A 26,376-nucleotide genomic window follows, 5' to 3' on the forward strand; every position below is an offset into this window, starting at 1 on the left:
GTTCAAGTAAATGATTTAAAATTAGTTAAATTCAGAACACTTATAAAAAGGCAATTAGCAGATGCATGCAAAATATTAACGGTTGAAAAACATTACGGCATGCACATTAGTAATAAGAATGAATGGTTCTTACGTTTAACACACATTTTATTTTTGACGCTGACTGGGTAGTCATTGAGACATTCACAACGACCTGTGGTGGCATTACAGTATACATGAAAAAGGATATTATTACAGGCAGATATACATGGCTCTCCCAAGTAGAAACCGACACCTAAGAGAATAGAAAATATTAAAACTGCAAGGTATGTTAGAAACAAAAAAATTAAAGTAATTAAAATCACAATTTAACTAATTTCCCTGTTATTTAATGTAATCGAGTTTAAGGATATAAAATGATATTTAACATCTATTTAATATAATATTTAAAAAAATACCTCTTGATTCATTTTAAATGTTTGTTAAAGAAGCTGGACCAGCCAGTCAGCATCCTTTTACTGCCCAATCTCAAACTCACAGAAATAACTTTTCTTCTTCTGATTTAGGTGATTAATAGAATCTCTTAAAGTACCGTATAAGAATTAGACTAATGGGAGAAACAGCATAAAGGCTTAATTTTCGGTACTCGCTTCGCTTGATATGCTTTGTTATATGATGTTAAAGTGGAATAGGATTAAAACTAATTAGGAAATTTGGTTAAAATTAATAAATAGAGACGGAAACATTAAAAGATCTGTAATTAAAAGTATCCCGGGAAGAAGTGCACATCTTATTCCTGGTTGTCTTGTATAAAATATTCTTCCTCATTTATTCCTTCATCCTCCATTTTCTGGAACAACCTCTATATTTAAATTATAATCTACAGAAATTCAAGTCTAATCTCAACAAATATTTTCTTTCATCTTCTGAACCCTCAACCCACGCATATTACTAAGTACTATAGGTTCTAATATCTTTCGTGTTTGGGGTTTTCATAAAAAAACACCCCCTAAATACTGTAAATTTTCAGACGTGTGCGAGGGATTCATTTTTAGACAACCTTTACAATCCGTAGTTAGTGATTAAGGGGAAAGGTGTGCTCTTGGTGAGTTCGGACCTCTGATAATTTTATATATTTATTAGGCGCAAATTACTAAATAAAATTGGAAAAATAAAGCTTTTTGGTTGCTTGCAAACTTTATTGCAAGTATGTAGGAATTGATGTTTACAATTTAGTAGATCATATTTACAATTTGCATCGGGCCTTTGATCTACAGTACTGTTTTTATAAAATGCTCTAGTATACAGGTATACTAAATAATAAATTATAATATATAAAAAATATCTTAATAAAATTGCGAAACTCTCCCTTGGACTCTTCATTGTCATTAGCACGCTTTGCCAGTCAGAAGCATATTGAGAGTAGTACAATAAAACAGTGAACTTAGTGGTATTTTTTTTTCAGACTTTAAAATCATGATACAGAAAGATTAATCTTATTACAATAATTTTATGCCAGCCTCAGCTGTTTTATGAATACCTAGAAAACTTTGAGAAGCAACCGTTTTCCAAAACCGAAAATTTTAATAAGTATTGCATACCACAGCTGTCTTAACCTTTTAGGTGTCTGTGGTCTGCCATTTTTAGTTTGAAAATAGGGACCTTAAGCTTACCGGATGTTATTTAAAATTAAACATTGAATTGGGTAAAAACGACAAGAGGGTTGGACTTAAAAAGGTTTATTTTATTTTTAAAAATATGAACACAATATTGGCACTAACGGCCCTTTTTATTCATATTAATGAATAAATAGGACTGTCTGACCGAGTGAAGTTTGAATATTTGGTTTGATGTTGGGAAGTTGGATCCTGCCGTCTGATATGATTTGTCATTTCTATATTTAAATTTCAAATTAAGTATTGAGTAAGACTTTTCGCATGAGTAAGTGCTAGGAAGGACATTAAAATCGTTACTTTGCAAGTTCCAGCTAATGCGTTTTTATTCATTACCAAATTCGTTTCTGTAAAATTAATTTAAACGCACAGTCGCAAAAAAAAATCTATCATTAACGTCAAATGTATCCCTAATCCAGTTACTTTTTTGAATCATGATGGTTAAAATAAGCTGGAGTTTTCACTTAAACTCTCATATTGGATAAAAACGTTACGTATCTGCTACAAGATACGTAACATATTTAAATGATTGCGATTATTTTCTAATTGTTTATACAGATTATTTGTAAGTTCAAATTTGTGGCGTCATATAGACTACGGACAGTACTCGGAGTCGCTTTTGGATCGGAATAAAAAAGATAAAAAAAAACACTTCGAGTAAGCCATCTAATGGATTAGATCCCCTCGCCCATTTTAGGGATACATTGTGTTAAAAAAAAAAGTGCAAAGTCGCATAGCTTTCACCAGCTTCAATTTCACCTGTCGCATACATATTTTATCCTTCCCATGTCGGCACCAAAAATCTCCAACACACGCTGTTGTATTTGTTTACAAGTTTTAGTGTTCGCCATCCATGTATCGCGTCATACCGGCAACTACAACGGCTATTTGCTTATTATTAGACAGTCCCAACCCCACTCCGCCTCCGTTCCCCCCCCCCCTTTAGAGTAGAAAACTAAGAAGTATGGATTTCTTGTTTTACGTGCTTAGGTGAGAGCCACATTTATTTTCTGTCACGTCCACCATGATTCGCGTTACGTAAGACTCGCGATTTTTCTTGCTGGTAAACTACCTGTCGCTTCCTTCGTGTGACTCTCAACAGTTGTTTTCTTGATATATCAGGCATCGATCCACCCGAGCTAAAAGTGATTGGATTTGCTTGCATGATGGTTAGGAGTAACGTAATCACACAAAGTAATTATTAATTTTAGTGCATTTACTTCACATCAAATGTATTCTTATACAAATAAGTCTTAGCTGAGCATACGACATTAATTTATGTGCAGGTATAAAAGCTAGACTGGGGTATATAATTAACGCAGAGGCAGCTCCCGTTCTAATGTTTTTGTATTCTCTAAATATAGAATGTCCATCGGATAAACCTCTACGACTTTTTTCTACGAATTCCCAGCAAAGAATTGATCGAGAGAAAATACCCTAGAAAAAGTTCTATAGTCATTAAACTCGATTGAAACCCTTAAATCTTCGCAGACAGAAATGCCCTAACGGTATTTGCATTCAAACCTCCACCACCGAAATGCTCTTTTAAGCTGTTTGGAGAAGCGTTTATTATTTATTCATTTGCATTCAAATTTCACACCCGCAAGGCACCAAAGTTTAATACCAATGTGTGCACGCATTTGAATAAGTTATTTTTAAAAAAAAAGTGCAACAAATAAAAATTAAATATTTTAATAAAGATGCTAAGAATGAAGTGAATGATTTAAAACATGCAAAAACGAAACAAAGGACTACAATTAATATTTCGTGCTACGAAAGACTTTCGCATGGGGTAGTGTAGAAAATTCAAATTATTATATTAGGGCCACCCGTAATCTCTTACATATTCCCACATATGTATTATGACTGTAAATTGCGTGTGCTCTCTGGTCGATTTACCTGTTTTGCTGGACGAAAAAAAACCCAATTTCTGGGTGGGGGGGCTTGCTATCTACGCCTGAGACTGACTAACTCAGCCACGGAGTGAAAAAAGCCCACTAAAGTTCCTCGCGTCATCGACGGGATTCGAACCCGGGCCTTTTCCACCCTGTGTGGGGAGGACGGTGACGATACCACTGTGCTACCGCGCAGAGTGAAGTAGTGTAGAGTGTGTTTAGTGTCAAACGGCACCAGGGATCTTCCCCATCTGAGCGTACTACACATTGTGGGTGTGCATAGTATTAGGGTCAGGCGCCACCTGTGGTTTCCCACATCTGCGCCATATGTATGCTGTGAAGGAATACGGAACACTGTAAATGCCAGAGAAGTGTTGTGTGTTGAAGACGTGGTATTATGTTGGGTTCTGTTGTGTGTGTTCTGGCATTTAGGCGCAGGGCCCCTGGTGGAACTCCACGTTGCTCGCACGCACCACTAGAAGGTAGCCAGGCTGCCCATTATTCTCTAGCTTGTCTCCGCCAGAGCTTCTTGAACGAAGAAAAAAAAAGAAAGAAAGGTAGAGTCGGGGAAATACAGAGGGTACACAAGAAAGGAGGGTATAGCTAGAAATATGGAGGATGTAGGCGAAGGCATCCTCAGATTATCAATGGAGCAATAAGCGCCATCAGGTGAAAGGGGAAACCCAGGGAGGAGGATAAATAAGACACCGCAAAAAAGTCGCCACTTGTGAATCAGATAGGCCAGTTAATCCTACCCAGATTAAGATCGGTTGGCCAGTTGGGTTAGGATCAGATGTTTGGAGTGTTCCTATTCTGCATTGGCAATAGGGCCCTCCTTCTTGTGAAGATGGCTTGTGCAAACTTGGTAAACTCATAGTAGTAGTTTTCTTCTGTGATGAATAAGTGTTCATTTCCTTGAGGGTTGTTTTTGTATACAAGTAAACAGGATGCTGCGGAAGTTCTCACAGTGTTAACAGGTGACTCTATTGTCAGGGAAACGGGGAACATGCTTTGTAAAAAGGATAGGTGGAATAGGACCAGGGTATGTCTGCCAGGGGCAAAGGTTGATGACGTTGTAGAGCGGATATCATCTTTTAAGGGCACAAAAGGTGATATAGTTGTACACGTTGGCACTAATGATATTAAGAGTAGGAGACCGGCGGAATTACTTAGCAATTACAGGTCACTGTTGAAAAAAAGCCGTGAATTAGGGTTGAACTTGAAAGTGTCTGCAATTCTGCCCAGACACGATAGGAGGGAGTATATGATGAGAGCCTTGTCGATCAATTCGGCCCTGGAGGGATTGTGCAAGGCTCAAGGGGTAGAATTTTTTTCAGCCTGGACTGTACTTGTTAACAGGAGAGATTGCTTCTACAGGGATGGGATACACTTAAATAGAAAGGGTGCAAGAATTTTTGCTGATGCTGTCGAGGCAATGTTAGGAGGGTCGGAAAACTGCTAGTTGGGGGGATACAAGGACTAATAGATTAACAGTAGCCACTGGCAGAGGTGGAAGTGATTCTTGCACTGCTTCTATTCAAATGAGCAGAAGTCTGAAAAACAAGATGCAGGATATTTCAGAGACTGCTGGTAGTCATTGCGTTACAAGTAAACACATGGGTTGTGTTAGGGTAGCTAAGAATAGAAACAGGTGCATGTATACCTGCGTGTACACCAATGCTAGGAGTTTGGTAAATAAATTTGATGAATTTGAGGTATTGCTCAAAACATCAAAGGCAGATATTGTTGGGATATCAGAGACGTGGTGTCACACAGATATAAGTAATGCGGAACTGGAATTTGGGGAATACAATGTGTATAGAAAGGATAGACAGGACAGGAGGGGAGGAGGGGTTATGCTATTAATTAAGAAACACATAAAGTCCAAGGAAGTGAAGCCAGTCGACATCGATGGACAGGGCAGTGTCGAGTCAGTTTGGTGTGACATAAGCATAGGGAAATAAAAATTGAGAGTAGGAGTGTGCTATAGGCCTAATGACTCTGATGAGTATAATAATATATTGTACAGGGAAATAGAGTGGGCCAGTAAATCAGAGAGTCTTATAATGGGGGATTTTAATTTCCCAGATATTGACTGGAATTTGTGGGTTGGTCACTCGCACACTAGCAAGGCTTTTGTGTATTTATTGGATGATTGTTTTCTACATCAGCATGTTCGCGAGGCAACAAGAGGGAGCAATACTCTTGATCTAATTATCAGTAGTGATTCTTCATGCATTAAGAACCTGCAGATAAATGAACCACTAGGTGGCAGTGATCACAGTGTGTTGAAGTGGGATTTACTCAAGGAGGTAACCACCATCAGAGGTAAAGGGAAGGGTTTTTGTTTTCGTAAAGGCGACTATGATGGTCTGAGACAGTATTTAAATTCTATACAGTGGGACCAACTGATGATGTTACCAACAGCAAACTCAAAATGGGAAGCATTCAAGGAACTAATCTTGGTGGCTACCAGGCTTTACATACCAACTAAGAAATATTGTTCAAGGTTTAGGCCTAAATGGTTGTCAGATGGACTAATGAGACATGTGGCAGAGAAGAAAAATGCATGGGATACATACAAATTAATGGGTGACATGGAAGCCTATGATAGATACAAATTTTTTTTGTATAAGTTGGTCTGTAACCAAGTCACAAAGGAGATTAGGCAGGCAAAGGCAGACTACGAAAAATCCTTGGCAAAGGATGCAAAGAAAAACAGAAAAGAGTTCTTTACATACTTGAACTCGAGAAGGAAAGGGATGAATCAGATTGGTCCACTGGATATTGATGGTTCAACAGTTGAGGATCCTGCTCAGGTGGCTAACAATCTAAACGAGTATTTTGCATCTACATTCACGCATGAGGAGTTATTCAGGAAGGAGAATGATGTAGGTAAAGTAAACATTGGCAGTGAGCTGGATGATTTTGTAATAACTGAGAGGAAAGTGGAGGAGAGATTGTTGAGGATAAACATAAAAAAGGCACCTGGGGTGGATGGGATCTATCCAGTTATATTAAAGGAGGCAGCAAAGGAAGTATGCAAACCCCTAGCCATAATTATGAGAGCTTCTTTGGACTCAGGGGAGGTACCCATAGACTGGAGATGTGCAAATGTGACCCCAATTCACAAAGGAGGATCAAAGGCTGACACAAGTAATTATAGACCTGTTAGTTTAACTTCTGTTCCAGGTAAATTAATGGAGGCACTGGTTAAAGAAGCACTGCAGGATCATCTAGACAATAATTCAGTTATAGCTCAGACGCAGCATGGTTTTGTTAAGGGCAGGTCTTGCCTGACCAATTTGATTGAATACTATGATGTAGTCACAAAAGAACTGGATGCAGGGAATAACTTTGATATTATATATTTGGATCTTAGAAAGGCTTTTGATACTGTTGCACATGGAAGACTGCTGCACAAATTGGAGCAGTGTGGCATTGGAGGCAAATTGCTGCTATGGATAAGGGGATGGTTGAGTGGCAGAAGACAGAGAGTGGTAATCAATGGACACTGCTGAACGTGGACTAATGTTATTAGTGGAGTTCCTCAAGGTTCAGTGTTGGGTCCATTGTTGTTTTCGGTGTTTATGAATGATATTGATGATGGGATATCAAGTTTAATGTCTAAGTTTGCAGATGATACAAAGGTTGGCAGGGTCGTTCAGGACACTACTGACGCTATGCTGCTGCAACAGGATCTGGAAAGGTTGAACAGATGGGCTGAGAAGTGGCAAATGAACTTTAACATTGACAAATGTAAAGTACTACATATGGGAAACAGTAACCCCAGAGCAATGTATCAACTCTGCGGTACTACACTGACAGTGGTGGAGAATGAAAAGGACCTGGGGGTAATTGTGCAGGCAGATATGAAGTTCTCTGAGCAGTGCAGACTAGCTGCAAGAGTAGCTCATGGTGTCTTGTCAATGATATACAGGAATTTTTCCAGCAGGGATAAGGAGGTGATTATTCCCTTGTATAAGGCAATGGTTAGGCCACATCTTGAGTACTGTATACAGATCTGGAAGCCTCATTTCAAGAAGGATGTAGAGCTGCTGGAACGGGTACAGAGAAGGGCAACAAGATTAGTAAATGGAACAAAGGGTTGCTCTTACGAAGAAAGGCTTAAATTTTGCAAATTACAGAGTCTGGAGATTAGGCACCGGCGAGGTGATCTGATAGAGGTGTATAAGGCTTTGAATGGTTTGAGCATGCTCAATGCCAATGGGATTCTTCATCTTTCTCAGAATAATCACCTCAGGGGGCATAAATTCAAATTGAGGAAGGACGGATGTCGGATAGATGTGCGGAAATTTGCCTTTGGCCAGCGGGTGGTTGGTTGGTGGAACCGACTTCCATCACTTGTTGTTGAAGTTGATAGCCTAAACAAATTTAAAGCTCAACTGGACAGGTATTTCGAACGAACGGAGGGGTGAAATGGGAGAGGGGTTTTTTTTTTTTTTTGGCTGATGCTGAATAAGCTTGCTTTCTTGCATCATATGCCTCTACTAATGCTAATGCTAATACTAGATAGTTCCAGTCTTCTATTTCACCACATGCACAGTAGGGGTTGTCAATAATTCCTATGGATGTTAGTTTGTGGTTTATTGATCCCTGTCCGGTAATAAGGTAGGTGGGATAAAGACCAGAAGAGAACCAATTTGGAGACTTGGGAAATACGGCATTCACATAAAGTATAAATTTCTTGGTGATTGGGCCCTTGTCGAAAACAGTCCATCTGTCCTGCCAAGTCTGAAGTAGTAAGGTGCTAATTTGTTTCTTTTCCTGCCTGATTTCATTCAGGTTATTGATAGTGTCCAAGGATAGTTGCTGGTATGCCCCTTGATAGACAGTGTTGGAGGCCCTTCGAATAACGTCCAGATCCAGCGGAAGGACGCCCGCAAGAACCTGAAGGGCTGGATTGCTAACCGTGCAGCATGCCCTTGTAATAGTAAGAAGAGTGGTGCGCTGGATGGTTCCCAGTTTACGTTTGTTGTTGTAAAGAGTTGGCCTGTGAAACCAGACCCCAGATCAATATGTTATGAAGGGAAGGAAGATTGATTTGTACAGAACTTAAAGGGTGCGTCGATCCAATCCCCAATCACGACGACTCACCCGTGCAATGAGAGCAGTGTAGTTTCTAACTTTCGTGTGGAGGTGTGCAAGATGCGCAGAGAAAGTGAGCTTAGGGTCAAGTACTATTCCTAGTAGTTTTAACGTGGAAACTAGCTTGATGGTTTGGCCTTGAATTTTGATAGTGGGGTTTCTAGTAGGCTGCAGTTGATCCCTTCAGGAATGGATTGTGTCTTTTGGGGTGAGAGTCTTAGCTTGTGTAGGGCTGCCCAATCCTGAAGGATTTGAAGTGCTTAGTTTCGTCTGGCCTCCAGAGAAGCTCTGCTGTCAGCCTCAATGGAGATGGTGATATCATCGGCAAAGGCTTGTATGGCTACAGGACCTAGGTCCAGGTCAAGGAGCTCATCCAGGACAATGTTCCACAGAAAAGGATCAAGGACTGAACCCTGGGGGGGGGGGTAACCTCTGTAGATAGACCTGGTAATTCTTCGGTACATTGAGGAGATGGTAATTTTCCAATTTGATAAGTAATTTTGGATGCATTTGTATATATTTAATAGAATATTTGCTTGCCTAAGTCTGCAAAGTCGTCTTTGTCCGCTGCACCAACAGCGGACAAAGACGATCAAGAAATTGAATTGTTCTACGACAAGCTAAGCAACACTTTAAAGTCGCTGAAGAAGCACGACATGACGGTCATCCTCGGTGACTTTAATGCCAAAATCGGTCAAGGAAAGCTACAAAACATAGTCGGAGAACATGGCTTGGGGACACGGAATGAACGAGGCGACAGACTCGTCCAGTTCTGCCAAGAAGAAAAATTTAGCATTGCCAACACTTGGTTCAAACTACCACCTCGACGACTATACACCTGGACCTCACCACAAGACTCTGACAACAATATCGTCAGGAATCAAATTGACTACATCTTAATCAACATCAGATATAAGTCAAGTGTCCTCAATGCAAAAACTTACCCCGGAGCTGACATATCATCAGACCATAACCCAGTAACAGCAACACTACGTCTCAAATTACGAGCAGTCAAACGCACAAGCACAACAAAAAGAATCGACCTGGAGAAACTGAAGAACACCGCCAACAGACGACAAGTACAGCTTCATCTCAACACTACAATCCGATCGATCGAAGCAGTAACAACAGACGTGCAAGCATTCGGGCGTTCACTCAAACAGTGCATCAATGAAACAGCAGAAACCCTGCTAGGACATCAGGCGTCGAAAAAGAAACAACGGTGGATGACCCAGCACATACTAGACCTAATGGATGAACGGAGAATATTCAAAAACAACAACAACCGGGAAAAATACAAAGAAATACAACAAAAGATCAAACAGGAAATCCGGAAGGCGAAGGAAAAATGGATGGAAGATCAGTGTGCAGAAATCGAAGACCTAATCAAGAAAAATGACAACTATAACCTGCACAAGAAGCTTAAAGAAGCTGGAAACATCTACAAACCGGCTCCTATCCCAAGTTTATATACGGACAACAATCAACCTATACTAAGCAAACAAGCCAAACTCGACACCTGGAAGAGCTATATATACAATCTGTTCGGCACCAACAGAAAACCGGCAGAAACGCAACAACAAACACAGGAAGACAATCTCCACATATTAACATCTGAAGTGGAACATGCCATCCGAATAACAAAGCCAGGCAAGGCCTGTGGACCTGATCAGATTCATGTGGAACTGCTGAAACAACTAGACTACAGCAACATCCAACAACTAACGAAATGGTTCAATCAAATCTACAACAACAACGACATTCCATCCGAATGGCTCCAATCCATCTTTGTGGCCCTACCAAAAAAGGCTACCAGCCGGAAATGCGAAGACTTCAGGCTGATCAGTCTAATGAGCCAGGTGCTAAAAGTCTTCCTCAAGGTGATTCAGCAAAGGATAAGATGTAAGTGCGAAAGTGCACTAGGAAACACACAGTTCGGATTCTGCAGGGGACTAGGCACCAGAGAAGCAATTTTCTGTTTACAAATATTGCTACAAAGGTGCTATGAACATCAAAAAGACGTGTATATATGTTTTATTGACTACGAGAAAGCCTTCGATTCAGTAGACCACGACCGCCTAATTGACCGACTGAGAAAACTTGGCCTTGAAAACAATGATATCAACTTTATTACAACTCTCTACTGGAATCAAACAGCCCGGCTTCGCTATGACAACGATCTGACAGACCCAATTCCAATAAAAAAAGGCGTCCGGCAAGGCTGTCCATTATCTCCCATTCTTTTTAACATCTATTCGGAAATGATCTTCGACCAAACACTGGCTGACAAGAACATCGGCATAAAAGTTAACGGACACTACATCAATAACTTAAGATATGCCGATGACACAGCACTAATAGCGGATTCAGAACAAGATTTACAGACCATCTTGAACGAAGTGGACATAGAAAGCCAAGCATGGGGGCTACGAATCAACAAAAAGAAAACAAAGGTGATGAAGGTCAGCAGGACTGCAAGCAAAATCACGATCAAACTAAACAACGAAAAATTAGAGCAAATACACCGCTTTAAGTATCTCGGAGTGCTCATTGATGACCAGCTGAACCATGAGGCCGAAATCAAAAGCAGAATTGAACAAGCCAGGCAGGCATTCACCAAATGGAGAACCCTCCTCACCGACAGAAGCTTGAACATCGTGCTCAAATTACGCACATTGAAATGCTACATCTGGCCAATACTGCTCTACGGTGTAGAAACCTGGACTCTAACATCAGCCACTACAAAAAAGCTCCAGGCCTTCGAAATGTGGCTCTACCGAAGAATGCTGAAAATTCCGTGGACAGCCAAGATAACCAACGCACAGGTCCTGCAGGACATGCACACGGAACGGGACCTGCTCAAAACCATCATCAGCAGGAAATGCAAATACCTAGGTCACATCGCTAGGAACCAACAAAAATATCACCTACTACCACTCATCCTGGAGGGAAAGATCGAAGGCAAGAAACGCCCAGGCAGACCGAAAATGGCATGGCTAGATAACATCAACACCTGGCTTCACATGACAACAGCACAAATTCTACACGCAGCGCTAGACAGAGAACAATATCAAAACGAAGTCGCAAACGCCATTCGGCAGCATTAAAGAAGAAGAAGAAGTCTGCAAAGAATACTTGCCCACCAGAGCCTGTCGAAGGCTTCAGCAAAATCTGTTGCTATTAGTAGGTAGTATTTGAAGGTAGAAGCTGAGACTGCAGAGACGATCCTTTGCAGTGCGTCTTCTGTGCAACGCTCCGATCGAAATCCAAACTGGAATTTGGACTGGAGCCCAGCTTTGCTGTAATAGTCTTGGATCCGTACTAGGAGCCAAAAAGTGTGTCCAGAATATTGGCCATAGATTGCTCCCACGATGTATCATAGTGCCCTGGGGAGTGAGAGTGGATTGGATAACTTCGCCCCGGGGAGTTTTTGGCGGTGATGCGGTACACCACCTCCCTGGGTTCAGTATTGCCAGTCGTTTTCAGAAGTCGTTCCCAAGATGATCTTTTACGCTGCCTACACCAATGACTACACCTCCCTTATAAGGGAGGTGTAGTCATTGGTGTAGGCAGCGTCAAAAATTTGTCAAAATTTTCAAAATATTGTCAAAAATTTGTCAAAATATTCGTCAAAATATTGTCAAAAATTATTCTCAGGTACTGTATATTCCTTGTACAGAAGAGGTCTTGAAGAATGACCCAGGTATTTATGGGTAGTAGTAGTGTACTACAGTGCTAGATCTCTTATGGTTGTCTGGTTCCGTCGCGAATTTAAGCATCCTTTAAAGAGCATCATGCTGGATTTTGATATGACAAGCTTTTTGATCCTGCATCATTCTATAAGAGGGTTTATGGATTTCTGTTCAAAGTAGTCAACGAGAGTTGGCATATATTGAAAGGGCCAGATTGTCTGCATATGCGATAGTGTTCCAGTAAGTCGGACGCAAGATGTAACCTTGTGAGTGACTCATGTTGATGTTGCGTGTTTGCTAGAAGCGGTTACTGACGCCGATATTCTAGTTAGTGAAATAGTCTTGGGTTAGGATTGAGAGATAAGTAGGGATGTTGTATGTGTGCAAATCATTGCTAGAATGGGCAAGCAAAGATTTACGTGACTTCGAACATGACATGGTATTATATTTGCAGGGTATTTATTAACAGTATTTACCATGTATTTACAGTTAACTGATTCGGCGTCAAACGCGCCGATATGAGTATTTGGGATAGTAAAGTTTCACGCATGACTTTTTTTCGAGTGTATCGAGATTAATCCGGTGACCAGATATCCAATCACTGACGATCCTGGGATCCAAAATATTTCGTTAATACGAGAGGACAACGAAGGCTGAAAAGACCTGTGCAGAAAAACAGAGAGACTACATTCGGTCAGACAGCAACCCAATATAACAGTGGTAACCAAAGAGGCATTTCGGGATGTTACAACTTGTCGTAGATGGGATATCGCAACCTACGACTGAACCGGGTTCCACTCCTGTCAGCAAAAAACAAGAAGGCTGCGTTACAGTTGGCTTGGGAACACCAACACTACATTGGAGAAACTTTCCGCAGTCTGACGAATCCCCGTTCCAGCTATTTCGCGCTGATGTTGAGAGTCAAGGATATGAAAAAAAAAAAAAAAAACCCATTGTATACCAGTTTTGCTCAGTTTCTTGGTTCACGTTGGGCCCCTTGGTACCATTGGAAATTGCTTTCAACTCGGCGCAATTCCTCATGACTACATGCTGCTGATTCGTAGAGAGAGGTCCACCTGTGAATGGAATCTTCTAACAGCATTTTGCAGCATGCCGCTATAATTGTACTGTACTGGTTCAGAAGGAACACGAGAGTGATATTAGCCTACTGCAGTCGTCTTTCCAGTTGTCAGATCCCAGTCCAGTCGAGCACCTGTGGACAGCAGTTGAATCAACATGAACCAGCGTCCCTGTGGCACGCTTTTGACAACTTGTTGAGTCCATGCCACGACGAAAACATGCTTTCCTGAGGGCTAAAGCGGGAACTTATTTTCTATTAGTTGGATGTACTGTATGTAATAGTGCTATTTAGTGTATAATATATGCAATTTACAGGCACAAAACAGTGACACCTCGTAGCCTTGGTTGGTTTGATACAAAAATAAACAACAATGTATACCTCTTAAGTAATAATTCATACTTTATAGTCCGTATTTAAATATTGCAACTAAAGTATTCGAAGATGTGATCTGTATTATATGCCTCATAACACATTTGTCCAAAATATCGACAATCGCCAATGAGGTGTCTGAATCAAGAGAATTACTGCCTCAAATATAGTATTCATTCATCTTATTTAATAATGCTTAGATAGTGGGTCTTTGAACGTATCTGAATTGAAAAGTACTTTTTATTTGAAGACATTTGTTTTATGATCCGTCAGACAGATCATAAAACAAACAGGTGAAAACACCATAAGTGTATTTGTACCATTTTGTATAATATCGATATAAACTATTTACTGATTTTAGTTAATTTTTTTTTCTCTATTTATACGGGGTTATGCAATTTAAAATCAATTCAGTTTTGATCATAACAATCTTTGTGAGCAGCACAGTTATTACGATCGCGGTACCTTCCACGCCCCGTGGAAAAAAGGCGTGTGTTAAAATCTTAAGATCGGTAATATTTCAAATAAAGACCTATCCTTCTTGGGACAAACCCATGTTTCACTAACAAATGCCGCACTGCTATTATATTGAATCTTCTTTCTGCTGCTACCCATCTAGGACTATCTCGCCCATATCACATGTGCTCTATTGCCGTCGTTACATCGGTATACTCCGTTGACCATAGTTTGCGCAATTAAGGGGTAACCTTGTACTTTTGTTGTTGTTGTTGCCCTCAGAATTGAGAAATAAAACGCAGCATTATCTAAAAACCCACCTAAACACCAAACGTTTCGCAGATACTACTGAGAATTACAAAATTGTGTCCTCTCCACCTTCCACAGAAAAATTCTGCTGATATCCCTGACTCCGTCATTTATTTTATTGCTCACAGCAGCAACTGGCAGCCTTTTGCAATAAATCTAACAGACGGAAATATTTATTTGGCTTTGAGTGGTTAAAAATTATTTGCTCTAGTCAAAGTTGTTCACGAGAGTAATTCCTTAGAATTATTAAAGTACTGGCTAGTTACAAAGAGTTGAGAGAGAAAAAACAAATATTTGAAAATTATTTCGAACGTAGAAATTTGGACAACGTTGAGTTCCCGTGTTGCTTAATGAAGAAGATAAATTCCAATTTTTTACTTATTAACTGATCCAACGAATGAATAATCCATTTTGGTCTGCGTTGGAAATAGATGATTTATTTAACTCACATCTTTTAAATCCTTTCCTTCCAAGCGAAACTGAGTGGCAAACAGAAACATAAACTTTTAGTGAGTCGTATAAGCTTTTAGTATTTTTGATATATTGCTTTCAAAAAGAGCACGGAAAGTGCTTGAAACGGAATTTAACTGATCTGTTTTCCATCGCATTAGAGCACTTTATTAATTCATCGAGTTCATCTTTCGTCGTGTCATGCTAATCCTGTTAGTATTATTAAGAATTAGGATTTTTAAAACATTAATTACAAAGGGCTAAAATAACTTATTCTCTGCCAAGAGCTTACAGAAAAAGATAGCAAAGTACTAATCACTATTTTTATAACGGAACTAAGTTAATATAAATTATTAAACAAACTGTTTGTGGTGACAACGCAGTTATATTTTTTTAACTGTCCGTTATTTTTTCGCCACTTTCTTTGTAAAATTTCGATAAAATTTGAGCTAAGTAAAGAAAAAAATTCTTACCTCTTCCATAGGCTCCAGCACTTTTTTCGCCTTCTGTTAAGAATAAAGAAAAAATAATTTTTATTAATCACGCTTGCTTATTTTATAAGATTAAATATTAATCAAAAGTGATGCTCTCAGAAATCATATGCAACTAATAAATATTTTTTTGTCTCTCTCGTACACACACACACCAAACGCCAGGGTTTTATTAGAGTTAAGAAAAGATGATAGTCTTGTCGAGAGAGAGAGAGAGAGAGTCTGTGACTACGTTGGTTTGGGTTCAATTACCGGAGGAATTTCTGCAGTCTTCAATCAGGGATGTAGTTAGTTGATCTCAGATGGAAGAAGTGGAGTTTATTTCCATGAGTTATTCGGGTTTTCTGCTCGTGAAGACACTCGTACAGACAATACATAATGGAACAATATAGTCCAAGTCGCTGATGTTGTTGTTATTTGGTTTTTAGGAGCATTAGCAACTAAAGCCATATTGCTCCGGTGCGGTGATCATTCCCTGGCCTTTCCGCATCCTCCGTATTTGGTGGTGACGGACTCGAACCCCGGTCTAATCAAGAAGCGTGTGCTACGCACTGCTGCTCCTGGCTACGGAGGCGCCAGTCACTGATGGGTCTAAAACCAACCATGCACATTTTGAATGTCAGTGGATCAGTTTTATTTGTGAAATAAAGAATAAATGATTCATACATGCCTCGAGTTTTAATTTTAAGTGCAGGATGACCACAAGCTTCCAATTATAATTGCCTTTAGTAACTTGACACACGTTTCACGAGTACAGAAGTTTGTTCCACCACCGGCAAACACACGTCATGATCAACATTTGCGATACCAATATTACAGTTTCAGACTGGCCAACGGCATTGCTAAATAGCAGCACATATACCATATCTTTTTTTGTTACAAACAGTAAGCCCTTGCTTTAATCGAAAATAACGGGCTGCATTCGCTTGAACCAGGCTTTTGTGCGAGACCCAGTGACGTATTTGCCTCAGTTTGATGATGTTTACTATTAGTTAAAGTATTTTAGAATGAAGTAAATGTCATATGGTTAAACAGAAGGCTCGCAGCTTTGTCCCCCACACAACTGGTAATCACAGTAGAATGCAGGATTACAACATCGAATGTTTTTAGTTCTTATTATTATGTCTAGTTATTCAATTTTAACCCCCAGTACAGCGTATGCGCTAGGAGGGTTACAGGTTTCATAGCTATTTTGACTAACACTAGTTTATGGAATTATTAAGTTAAATTGTATCGATTGAATACCTACATACATTATATACACTAGATATACATTATATACATTATATACACATACAGTGGCATTACAGTTAGCCATTAGAAGAAAAAAATCTTAATGATAGGATGTCATTAGAACTGGATGAGTTGGAATGTTTGTGACAAGGCTTGAGGTCAGGATTTCTTGGAGTTTCACATCTAGTCAACATCCAGGTAGAGCATATTACACAGCGGAACTGTATTGGCTGGGAAGAAGTGTTCGAGGCAGTTGAAGTTATTGAGCTTAGAGCGCCATTGGGTGTTCCGGGTGCAGTGTTTCCTTCCTTCTGCTTGAGTCTGTCAGAACTTTGAAAATGTCGGGGTGTGGCAGTCTTCCTCATTATGGGTTGTGACAGGGTAGTGATCTTTCTAGCAGCAACAAGTTGTTTCCATGGGATGACCTACAGACTTCGTGATAGTTGGTGGATTCCAAGTAACTCTATATGATTACAGATGCATACATGAACATTAGAGTAATGCATCAATGAGTATATTGTATGATCATTGTAGCGTTGTTAATATCGGTACGTTTTTGTTTGATTTCCCATAGTGCTGGTAGTATTTTGTCTTTTATTTCTTTATTTAAGTGCTGGAGAAATGTAAAATTCTCAACTCAGACGAGGCCAAGGTTTTTATGAGATTTTACCTTTTGAATTTGAGCATTACTGATTTGAATAGTTGTGCCGTGTTATTTTCTCGTCGTAAATATCATTTGAGCTGATTTACTGTAGTTGATCTGTAGTCCAATTGAGTTTAAGTAGATCTGTAAGTCAACTAATAATTGAGTGGCCTGTATAGTTTTCGTGGGGATTTGATTGGGTCATCAGAATAGATAAAGACTTGAGGTGTCCGCATACAATATCATATCAGGATGACTGGAAAGGGCAAAGGACTCAAGAGCAATATCAAACAACGGGGAGGAGAGAACTCCACCTTGTAGGACTTATTTTATATTTGTGTATACCACAAGACTTTTTCATAATATTCTAGCAACTTCGGCGACTATATATATATATATATATATATGTCATTCTAGTTTAGCGGACAATCGAATTTAACGGACAGACCATATCCCCATACAGTCAGTAAAGCGAGGTTTTTACTGTACTACTTCTTCAGCCTGTTTCGGTCTAATTCACAATTATTGACCTCTTCCTGTACGCAGGGGTTATTGGTCTTTTAAGTCCCCACAAAAACAATTAAAACATCGAAAATATTACATGTAAGATTTTCGATTTTTTAATTGTTTTCGTTTTAATTTCCGGAGAGTATTATACGGAAGTGTTCTACATATCATATTGAGGTAAACTTCTTATTCTTTTACAAATATTCTTTCTTTGTGTATGCCGTATTCAAAAATTTCATTAATTCGAACACACTCTTCCCTCAATTCATCTACCGAATACATCATGAATAATGAATCTAATACAACAAGCTTATGTGCGAAAAAATCTAAACCTCTCAAAAACTTAATTCATTTCATAGTTTTATCCATTCTCAATCACGTCCATTCCAACCAATTATCTGCCAGTCCCTCCCCCACTTACTTTTTCCGACAGTATTACAGTTATAGTGCCTCAACCACTACTCGTTTCAGTTGGTCTAATTATTCAGTCTTATTCCTATTTTAGCATTAAATCAGCTCATACACCAACTATAAGAATAAGTATTTACTGTAAATGTAAATATATATGGACGTGCTGCAGGAAGTTTTGTTACTGCTGAGGAAGGAAGCCGATGCTTCCGAAAGCTCCAGAGATTTTTATCGTTTATATCGCTTTTAATCCGGTTTATTTTAGTGTATTTTATCTCAAGGATTTTATCACAGTTTTAATGTTTTTCACATGTATATAATTTAATTTAATATAATAGCAGTTTTTGTAAATATTTATTTTATTTTAATTTGTAAATATTTTAGTTACAGTAAATACTTATTCTTATGGTTGGTGTACGAGCTGATTTAATGCTAAAATATGAATTTGCCCAACCTCAGAGGCCTTTTTCAGGATATAGTCTTATTCCTTTCGTTTCAAAGGTGGTATATGTGCATATATCTGCTCTGATATTCCTTGTTAAGACTTCATAATTTATAATCTTCTCTAGCCTAAAATATCTCTAACTGAATTCTATGAAATTTATCTGTTGCAGCTATCATTCTTCCATATCTACTAATCACTCGGAACTCTTTCACTCCCTTGGTGATATCATTTTCCTATGTGATTTTAATGTTCACAACTCCAGTTTTCTGCAGTTTTGTATCACACGGACTCAGCTTGCTATTACTAATGACCTGACACAGCTTGTTCATTTATCTACCAGAATACCAGACAATTCAAACACACCCATCCTTCTTCATCTTTGTCTCGCCAGCAACCCTTCAGAATATACTCTCAATATTAGTGGCCCTCCAAGCACCTAAAATAAAAACTTGATGATGGTATCTTCTCCAGTGGGGCCTCCTTGTTTCATTCTCAATTTCATCTGTCAATTCCACTCGTTCTCCAAACTTGTGCTCCTGACCTTGCATCTCTTCTGTGCTGTCTTTTTATACTTTATTCCACTGGTATTTTTCCTTAATTGTTGTACGTTTACTCATATTCAGCCAATTGTTAAATGGAGTGACAAATCAGTCCTTTTAAATTATCGTCCCAGTGCACTCACCTCTGTTCTTTCCAAATAATGGAGAAATCCATTAACCGACAACTCTACAATTATCTCGCAACCTTCCATCTGATCAGGATTCCGTCATTGTCAATCTGCTTGATAATATATTGGCTTACGTTACTCATTGTTAGACAAATTAGATGGAAACGTTTGTGAAACTCAAGCAATTGCTCTTAACATTTAAGGCTTTTGATCATGTTTAGGTCATGTAATTTTGATAATGTAAAGGTCTTCTAAAAAAGCCCCCATCTTATGGATTTCTTCCATCAGTGTTTTGCGATTGGGTATTCATTATTCTCTTTAATACTTCACCGCAGATGATAAATGCCTCTATCTTCCACCTTCTCCACTAATGCTGGTGTCATTCAAGGTTCAGTTCTTTCTTCTGTTCTTTTCTTCTTGTATATTATTGACCTTCAACTGATCGAAAATCCTATCTACATTTTGTTGATGACTGCTCGCTACATTTCGCCCTCCAGTTTGAGAAACCTTGTCTTAAACAAACAGCTTCAACGTCTAGAATATTTACTACCAAATCCTAGAGTGCCGATCTCCAGGTAATTTTCCATGGGCCAAAAACTTCATTCACTTCAACCCTTATAAAACTCAGTCTGGCCTCATTTCTCGCAAAAAAAATAAAATAATAAAATAAATAACCACGCTGAAAAGGCTACTGCTGTTATGCGCATCTCGATGACAGTGATTTTCTATACAAGATCACAGGCACATTATAGCCAAAGTAGCTTATGCGCCATGAAACCCCCACAACAACAACATCACATTTCTATTAGGGATTACTCTGACTTCTAATCCCTTTAGGCATAAGTACTTTATAAATATTGTGTCCTCTGCATAAAAAAAAATTCCAATTTATTTTTCCTTTTCGGTGTTATCTTTCTTCAAAATAACTCACTTTGCCAAAAATCTCAAATCTGTTTTACCATGGAACATTGTTCCACATCTGGACTGGTGTCACCAGTACTCTCTGAAGATTCTAGACTCTATTCAAAAGAGAACAATCAGATTAATTCATGGCCCATCTCTTACAGAATCTCTCCCACTGTTTCATACACGTTCAATTTAGATATTTCTATGAACACTGTTTTTCTGAAACCTGAAATTCTCCCACTCTCCTCCAAACCAGTTCAAAAACGTGCTGCAACCAGTCTGCATCCATTCTCTGCCCAACTCCAAAATCACAGAACCAACGTTTCTTCTATTATGCTTTCTGCTTCTGCTCTCTGGAACACCCTTCCTTCACACATATTTCTTGAAAATTACTTCAAAAATTAAAGTCAACAAGCATCTCTGTTTTCTCAGCCTTAAACCCATTCACGGTGCTAATTGGTATAGGTTCTAATAACTTTCGTATTTGGAATTTTCATTAAACAAACCGGTTAGAAGTTGTTAGCGTTTTGACTAGTTGATGTTTTTAGCAGTCGTTGTTTCCAGCCTGTCAGTCATTTTTGACTAAACCCCTTTATTATTTCAAAGACATTTGCCATCATTATAATACCTCTATCTATACATGTATATGTATCTATGTGGTAATACTTATATAATTGATATGTACGTTATGCACCTGTCCATCTTCCTAGCCAGTGAACTGTTCAAGGAACGGATTTTATTTCAATAAATGGATTTATAACAACAATAATAATAATACATATAAATTGTAAGTTAGATTTCACTTATCTTTTTTGTAGTAGGCAACATGTAGGATTTTATGAGCTTTTTGTCACTAGATTAAATAACTCGGACTTTAGTTAAATTTTGTTTAGCTATATTATTCTACCAACCTTGCAATTCGCTTGTTCAGTTTGAAATTTAAACTCAATATGATTAAAAGAAAAACGAAAAATATTGCAAACCAGAGTAATAAATTATGTTGAAAAAGAATCTTCAGTTACAGAAATAATCTTTATTTCATATGTAAATATGATCTTAAATAATGATCAACTGGTAGGGGGGAAGAACTTAAACTATGTAAAATAGTAAATAGAAAATTTCCTAAGTCAGTTTTGACTACTTGACATATTAACGTCTCGAATTGTCAAATTTAAAAACAATATTTTTAAAGCAAAATATTAGCTGACTTAACCGAGTGGTTAGAGTGGGTGGCAGTAGTATACTCGTTTGACTTGACTGTGGTTCTAGCTCGCATGATTGCTAAATATGGTTAATTCTCAAAATGATTAAGCTCCTGTTACCTATGTGGTCCTGCTGCAGTATAAACAGAACACTTCTTGTAGAACTGAATGTGGAAGATCTCTTAGCCTTAATTAATCATCACGATTTTGATTCCTTAATTAAATTTATCTTTCGAAACCAATTAAAGAACATGCTGTAAATATATAATAAGGATGATATATCCCTCCCATCAAAGGTTGTTGTAATAGTCTGAAAAGAGAAATAATATTTTAAAAAATGCGATTTATTTACTTGTCCGATTTTTGAACAATATATCAAAATTTTTAAACAAAGGTCCATTGGGAGATTTATCCCTTGCTGTCCCAAAGGTTGTTTGATATGATACCAACAAGGGTAGTAATGACTGTGGAGATATATTCCTACCTCAAAAGGTGTAATAATATTTTTCCTGGGCATTTTTTTCCGTAAACGACATAGTGTATGTTTAAATAAGCAAGTACTACTTGCGTTCGAATTTTCGTTATGCAGCGTGTAGTGTTTTTTTTATGTAATAAGGTACTCCAATTGAGATTCATGAAGAAATAGTGGGATGTAGATCCAACAAAAATAGGAAAAGGGGGGAAAGAAGAAATTGATAAATTTTAAAGCACTCTGAAGAGAGGAAGATGAAGTTCCCTAACAGCATCGCAGTGAATTCCTTTTTTTCAGTTGAGGACACGTCCAAGTAGGTGGTAGATGACTTTCATCAACCGGTGAAATACCACCACTTTGCTTATTGGAGGCTTGAAGTGGTGAAACCCATGTTTAGTCTAGAGCAAAGTTTCCGGCATCCCCCTCCCCTCATACTTCTCCAACCCATGCACGGTACTAAGTACAGTACTATAGGTTTTGATACCTTTCGTGTTTGGGGTTTTCGTAAAAAAAAAAAAAAAAAAAAAAGTATATTATTGGAAGCGACTGAGTTTATTTTCGATGGCGAACTATTTTTTTTTTCTCCGTTTTATCTAATAATTTATTTTACTTACTTAAACTGAGAAACATTTTAATTAGATTTGTGGATTTCACCCTTCACAAGTCTTCAATGGAAAAACATGCTTAATTTTTAAATTGTGAAATGAAAATATGAATTTTTACAACTTTAACCATAATCCCATCTTTTTCTCTCCCCCCCCCTCTCTCTCTCATGCACAAATCAGATATTCATCTTCTACAAGTTATATTCCGTGATTTCAATTGACGAGGAATTCAATCGCAAAATCATGAAAAATAATAAATGCCGTAATTTTCGTTAATTTAATTTCTTTCAATACTAAATGAGTTTTAGAACTTTCACTATTAGCTGTTAAATTGGGTACTATCAATTGACTTTTATTGCCTCGTTTCAGAGACTTCTTTTCTGTTTTGCTAACTCAGAAACGGGAATCATTAGTATATTTTGATGATTTGGCCTGCAGCTCATGTTATTAGTTTGAAAAGGGCGTTTATAGATCGATCCAAAATGAGACGAAAGGAAGGCTGTTTAATTAAAGACACCGTAATGTAGTTTTACACACATCTGATGTGACAGAACGGACTAAATATAAACATATTACGTTTTTCTCTGGGATTTTTAAATAGATATGATTCTATGGAATAGATTCTCGAGGCTATCGGAGTTTTAACGAAATAAGAACTTTTGAAAATCTTTGCTGACAACCATAAAGAAATAATAAATAATAAAAGTTTAACGTTCTTTGGTATTTTGGGGGGAATTATTTGCCTTGGAATCTGCTAAATATTCCATAGTATAGTATAGTATTTTAAATTTGATAATCAGTATAAGGACAGAAAAGGAAAATAGTATTTACTTAGTAGTATTAATTAGTAGGAAAGTCCAAGCGTGTAAGATTCAAAATCACGGGCGAAAAATTTAAAAAATGAAAATAGTCCATATTGATAACATATTTACGTTTATCGCATTTTATGGAATTTGGCTCCCACATCGTATTAATAGCCGGCATCAACAACTTTAGCTGATTTTGCAGTAGCGAGATAGTGCCTGGAGCAAGCCTCTTATCATCATTTTTGGAAATGGAGCGCCACATACAATTTATAAGTTTACAAAACGTGAAGGTACTCCTTATCTTTGTACGTATAGAACCAAAATTGTGTCCTTCTGTGGTATTCTCGTAGCACAAGTGTTGATATTTTTTTTGAATGCTTTTTACCTCTCTAGAATAATATATCCACGGTTTCAAACCTAGGTTGAAAGGGAAAACCTAGCTCATATTCTATTTTGGAGTTGATAAGAAAAATATAAGATACACATAGAACTCTAATATACCGTCTTTCAGGCGCTTATCAACAAATTTGAAAAATTCGAATTCAGAAATGATAATGTTTATTTTTGCTGTACTCGTGAAAACTATAACAGTGTTCACCAAGTAACACTCCATACTACTAACTTCCTTTTTTTCCTGATAACCGTATACAGTGTTATTGTTATTTAAATTGTTATTTAAATGATGTTGACGTATCCATCCCACTAGCCAGCGTTTAAAGAGTGAAGGAGGTTTCCTGGGATGTTCGGTCTTACCATGCTTATCATAGTCTCAAAATAAATCGTTCATACAAAACGGCAGTAGCATTGAAGAGAGGAAAGGAAAAACTAAAACCTTCTTTTCGATCGAAATGGTTTTGGTCTATGGTACACAAGGTGTTGTCACACATAACGATGTTAATCTGCTAGTTAATATTTACCTGGTACAGATGCTCATGCTCGGTCTTAAACGATGTATTTGGTTGCTTCCCCAATTGTCATGTCTAAGTAAACTTAGATATAACGATAGACGTTCTGGACAATAATGTTTATCTACGTTGTGCCAGCACTCGGAAAGGCCCATGCCTGTGTCACCAGGACAGCACTCCATGTCATACTATTCGCGTTGTGATGGACTGGTTTGAGGACATGAGCGTTGAAAAGTTGGACTGCCAGCCCACAGCCCTGACCTCAATCCTATAGAGAACCTCGGGGATGAATTGGATCTTCGGGTGCTTGTGAGGAGAGACTGCCTAAAAAGTGAGCTGCTCTTGTCGCCGTTTTGAAAGCTGAATAGCAGAAAATATCGAAGGACATTTGCAAAAAAACTAGTGGAGAATATTCTACGAAGACTAGAGGCTGGCTAAAGGTATTAGAATATGTTAGTTTTCCTGTAAATAAAGGTTATATGCAGGTTTCCGGATATTAATTTCGTTCGGAAGGAAGGTTGAGTCTATCTTAATAGGAACCGCAAGTTTCAAGCTTGTTAAATCAATTTCACTTTCTGGCTAAGGCCAGAAAGTGAAATCCTAATTAAAACAGTCGACGCCTAAAGTAAGCGAAATTAGCTTACTTTAAGCGTCGGGTAATTAGCCCTCAGGTTGTCCATTTATTAATTTTTTGTAGGTGAATTAAAATGCTAGCGTATGCTAAAGTCAGCCTATGCCTTGGTCAGAAACATAATTAGTAAAATGTTCATCCATACAGATACATGTTTACTTATTCTTGCATAATATTTTATTTTGTGTATTATACCAATTTTTCCGTGAATATGATGTAAAGTTTTGGTAGACACTCCTTGAGTAGAACATAGAAGTTATTACCTTATCAGAAAAGCTATTTGATAATCGAATCCGCCTGAAATATTAATCAGCTCGTACATACCACTAATCTCCCCTTTCCGTTTAATTGAGAAATACTGATTACTTATTTATCCAATTTTTCAGCCCTGCAAATCATACAATTTATACAATGAATGTATTAAAATATTCATTTTCGCTACAAAAAATTTCCTAAACTTTTCTCGCTGCTTTGAAGTATGCCGCTTGCTATTAACAAATCCGATAACATGGACCTTACAAATGGCCCAATAAGCCTCACTTCAAAGGGAATTATTATTAAACCGCTCGAAGCCCTCTTACCTCATTGCTTTGTCCTTAAAACAACGGCGAACGAATCGCACCATTTTGCTCTTTCCGAGAAAATAATTATGTAAAATGCTGCGAAGTAGAAGTCAACGCCATAAATTGGAGACTTTTCAGCCTAGCGTTTTCTGCGTGTTTATTCACATCTAGTTTTCTCCAGCTTATTAGACATTATTACAAAAATAAATCTTAAATATTATTTGCTTCTGTCTATTGACCTGTGTCTCAACTGTGTACTAGTAACCCCATTTATGGTCGCAAACTGGTTTCAGATTTTTTTTTTTTTTTTCATTGCCTTCTTACAAGAGGCAAGATTTATCAACCGTGAACAACGCTAGATTTAGGAAGTTTGGAGCCCCTGGCGAGTATATGTTCAGAGGCCCTCAAATAAGTTCGTGGAGTTCTCCTGGAGCAACATTAATTAATTGCATTGGTCCCTTATCTCCCATTGCCTTGGATCCCTGGAGAAACTGCGTTACTGCACCTTGATGAAGCCATCCTTGACCGAGTGTGTAACCGCTTAAGTAAAACATTAGCATTTAGTGTGCACCAGGAGGAGAACGAAGCGACATTTCATTACTCAACGCATAAAGAAAACATTTGTTTAAACGGGCTGCAATTTAAGATCTGTGTTATGTCACAAAGAATCTTTTTCAGACTGCCAATCAAGCAGCTATTTGTGCGCAGCTGGGTTCGGAACCAGTGGGGGGGGGGGTGGGCTGAAGTCTCTATATCAGGGATAGCCAACCTTTTTGCTGACTGATGCCAAATTAATAAATACAGTATTAACATTGTCATTTTCACGTATTTCGTGTGCAGAAATAATTTTCTCCTTTAGGGTGTGGGAGGGAGCAGAAA

At 38.2% G+C, this 26,376-nt stretch overlaps 1 protein-coding gene across 2 annotated transcripts in view; it reads right to left on the reverse strand.

The window, feature by feature from the left end:
• LOC150081629 (uncharacterized) overlaps positions 1-26,376 on the reverse strand; it is a 164,185-nt gene that overhangs the window by 50,892 nt on the left and 86,917 nt on the right. For both annotated transcript variants that reach the window (XM_090379493.1, XM_090379494.1), the window contains exons 2-3: positions 15,487-15,519; positions 134-274 (exon numbers count right to left, since the gene is read on the reverse strand). In XM_090379493.1, the coding sequence (XP_090235619.1) occupies positions 134-274; positions 15,487-15,519 (174 nt within the window). The remainder of the gene's footprint in view (positions 1-133; positions 275-15,486; positions 15,520-26,376) is intronic.

Source organism: Mastigoproctus giganteus, chromosome 8, assembly GCF_048544385.1.
Source record: "Mastigoproctus giganteus isolate SK-2022 chromosome 8, ASM4854438v1, whole genome shotgun sequence".
Taxonomy (NCBI): domain Eukaryota; kingdom Metazoa; phylum Arthropoda; class Arachnida; order Uropygi; family Thelyphonidae; genus Mastigoproctus; species Mastigoproctus giganteus.